Source organism: Solanum tuberosum, unplaced genomic scaffold (genome assembly GCF_000226075.1).
Source record: "Solanum tuberosum cultivar DM 1-3 516 R44 unplaced genomic scaffold, SolTub_3.0 scf00052, whole genome shotgun sequence".
Taxonomy (NCBI): Eukaryota; Viridiplantae; Streptophyta; class Magnoliopsida; order Solanales; family Solanaceae; genus Solanum; species Solanum tuberosum.
Window position 1 is genome coordinate 1,491,684 of NW_006238977.1, and position 3,611 is coordinate 1,495,294.

General features: G+C 36.4%; 1 protein-coding gene across 1 annotated transcript in view; it reads left to right on the top strand.

Moving 5' to 3' along the window:
• LOC102596402 (phosphoinositide phospholipase C 4-like) overlaps positions 1–2,359 on the top strand; it is a 12,839-nt gene extending 10,480 nt beyond the window's left edge. The window contains exons 7-9 of the mRNA XM_006343986.2: positions 919–1,071; positions 1,143–1,229; positions 1,840–2,359. Of these exons, the coding sequence (XP_006344048.1) occupies positions 919–1,071; positions 1,143–1,229; positions 1,840–2,133 (534 nt within the window). The 3' untranslated portion in view covers positions 2,134–2,359. The remainder of the gene's footprint in view (positions 1–918; positions 1,072–1,142; positions 1,230–1,839) is intronic.
• Positions 2,360–3,611: the final 1,252 nt, after the last annotated feature.

Here is a 3,611-nt window from a genome sequence, read left to right on the forward strand (position 1 = left end):
ATAGTTTGAACTTCCCATTAATGGTTCTGAAGTGATTGTAAGGCTTGAACTTCCAATCCCCATATTTTTGGAGCCAAAAACATCACACCCGAAAGACATTTTTTCGAAATTTGACTTGAAAAGAGTAAGAAACTCGCTGGAAACTGCCGGAATCTACCCACAGTGGCCTAAAATTTGTGATTTCGCCGGGAACTTGCCGGAAACTGCCTGAAAATCACCGGAACCCTAATTCCGGTGATCGGATCTAGAGACAACTGAATGGGTTCTGGTCGGAAATACTGGGCGACCCCAACAGAAGAAAACAGCTCGAAAAAAAGATGACCGGAGCAGTGCTTATGCGCCGGCGCGTGAACAGATCTCGCCGGAAAATTTCCACCTTCGAACGGAGTGTAGGGGTGCGTGGGGGGTTGTTTTCCGGTGGAAATTCTTGGGGTTCGGTCGCCTGAGCTTCCCGAGCCTCGTGATGGTGTTGTCTTTCGCACTACACCTTCAGAACGAAAGATGACACAAATCAGTCCCAACCGTCGTCGCCGGAATTTGACACGGTGACTTGAAGTTTCTCACCAATGCTCTGATACCATGTGAGAAATATATGGGAAAAATAATATTGAATTGTGTATCTAAATTGTTACATTGAGACCCTATTTATAGACAATACATATACATTGAAATCCTTTTCTAACTAGGATTCCTATTCCTATTCTTCTTCCTATTCTAAGTAGGAATATATACATATTTCTATTCTAACACTAGCGATTCTATCTTCACTAATGTTTTTTATGTATGCGTGCTATATTTCAAACTTGCTATCAGCTTATCACATTTGAACAGATATTTACAAATTTTACTGAAGAGAATCATATTGGAACTTCTGTAGATTTCTAACTGAAGAGAATCATGTATTAACGACTGTGACAGGGATACGGTAGAGCACTATGGTTGATGCACGGGATGTTCAAGGCAAATGGAGGCTGTGGTTATGTTAAAAAGCCTGATTTCTTACTGAGTGTTGGTCCTAATAATGAAGTTTTTGATCCTAAAGCAAAGTTGCCAGTTAAGAAAACCTTAAAGGTAAGCAAATGACTGTGTGAATACAACATCATTTAATGCGTGCGAGTACTTATGTTCTCATTATTGGACAGGTGAAAGTATATATGGGAGATGGATGGCATTTAGATTTTAAGCAAACTCACTTTGATTTGTATTCGCCCCCGGATTTCTACACAAGGGTAAGCTGACTGTGTTCTTTCATAGACACCATTGTTTCCTTCTTTCACTGTTTTGATGATGTCCTTAAAATTTAAACCTTAACATGCAAGGGCATGAGAAAAGCTCGTCAAATTGCATTGCCAACTCAAGAAACTGGTTGTAATGAATTTTCGAATCCATAATTTTAGAAGTGCAACAGATTCTTGATAAGAACTTAGGGTTTGCCCGTGTACGGTTGGTTAAATATTTTGGAAAACAAGTTTCTTAAAAATGAGGAAAACGAGTTCCCTAATGAAGGGAAGGAAAACAAGCCCTACTAACGATATTCTACCTCAATTGTGTCCTTCCCACCCTCCAACACAGCTCATCTTTACCCCACTCCCCATAGCCCTCCTCTCCACCATCTGACACCCCTACTTCCCCCGCCCACCTCCCATAGTATTTATCTAAATTATATACAAATGCTTTCAGGATAATAATTATTGCTTACCTACCAAACACAAGAAAACAAGTAAGAAACCCACTTATTTTCTAGAAAACATTTTTTGAAAAACATGTTCCTTCATACCGAACACACCCTTAAAGGTTGAACGCATCAAATTTAAATCATGAATCCGCCTTTGTTTACAGGTTGGGATAGCTGGAGTACCTGCTGATGAGATAATGAAGAAGACAAAGACTAAAGAGGACATATGGACGCCGGTTTGGGATGAAGAATTTACCTTCCCACTGACTGTACCCGAATTAGCTTTGCTGCGAATTGAAGTACACGAATACGACATGTCAGAAAAGGACGATTTTGCTGGCCAAACATGTATACCTGTTTCGGAGCTGAAACCTGGTATACACACAGTTCCACTCTGTAACAGAAAAGGTGAGAAATATAATTCCGCGAGGCTACTCATGCGCTTTGAGTTTGTATGAGGGTTCTTTAGTGTTGTGTGCTTCTCGAGCTTTCGTATTTTTGGATGTCGTCGGATGATATTTGTCTACATTCTAGGAGTTGGTAATAATGTCACTAAGCTCTCTCCTTGTGGATGAAGCTTGTATTGCAAAAAAAAGATTTCCATGTGGCTTTGTAGTTTGTACAGTACACTCTACTAGTAAACTAGATTTTTCAAGTTCCATTTGTGTTGTGATTGCTGTTGAATCTTTGTGAAGTACAAGTCTTTTTCTGATGAGTCAATTCGGGTTTGAAAGCGATATTTGTAGTCGATAACTTGATGAAATTACCTGGTACCTATGTTGGTGGGAGTAGCAGGTACCCGATGGGATGGAACAATTGAGATGCGTGCAGGCTAGTTGGGACACCACTATTGTCAATTTTATGTTGGTACACAACCTTGTGTTTGGCATTTTTCTTTCACATGTTCCTCTTAGATCTTAGTCAATCACAACTCATAAGGCGGCATGGTATGAACCGCCTAAACAAAAACAATCAATTTAGATATTCACGATCAAGAAGTATGGGATTCTCTTTCAAGAAGGCTCGAATACCAACAAACGTCTATTATATTGAATTTACCCATTAAGTCCCATGTTGGGTCAAGTGGGGACAAAAATAGTTTTTCTGATGTGTGGGAATCCAATAAAAGAAGACACTATCATTAGGAGATCTAATTGCATATCAAAAGTAGATTCAGCTAATGCCAGCCAGAAACCTTGCTATGTTGTGTTTTTTTTTATTTGGTATTCTGAATTCATATTGGTACTCCGACTAAAATGTTTTTTCAAGGTTCGAACTTAAATTTTCTAACTAAAAATGAAAGGATGTTTATCTATTCCAAATATTGATGGCAAAATGTGGCAACAATATTCTGTTTATATGCTTGTTATTTTATTTTTTTTAACTTGGAAGCTATAAATAAGCAAGAAAGTGATGATTTTATTTTGAAGTTAATTAGACATTCATGTTCTATCACAATTGGATGTTTGTACCATCTGTACTATTTATGACTTTTGAGAATCTAATTAAATATAATACAACAAGAGTTTATTGACAATAATGAAACATTGGATAGAGATTTCATAATACTATGTTCATGAGATAAAAAAAATTAATAAAAAATTATTGCATATAAACAATAGCAAGTGTAAATATTAGTTGAAGGCGTTAAAAACTAACAGATATGAAGATCAATGATGAAATAAATGATAGTTTATTTTCAAATATTATCTCGACTATTATCATTTTAATATATAGTTTTTCTCATAACAATTTTGGTTGATTTGTCATTTTCATTAGAACTCGTATTAGAATAAAATCAAACTTTTTTGTAATAAAATACAAATTCTAAACAATAGAAATAACCAAGAAAACAAAATTGAGAGAAGAAAAGGCAAGGGAAATTATTAATAAGAGGATAAATATTTCACTTAAACTGCAAAACATCCTCTTAATA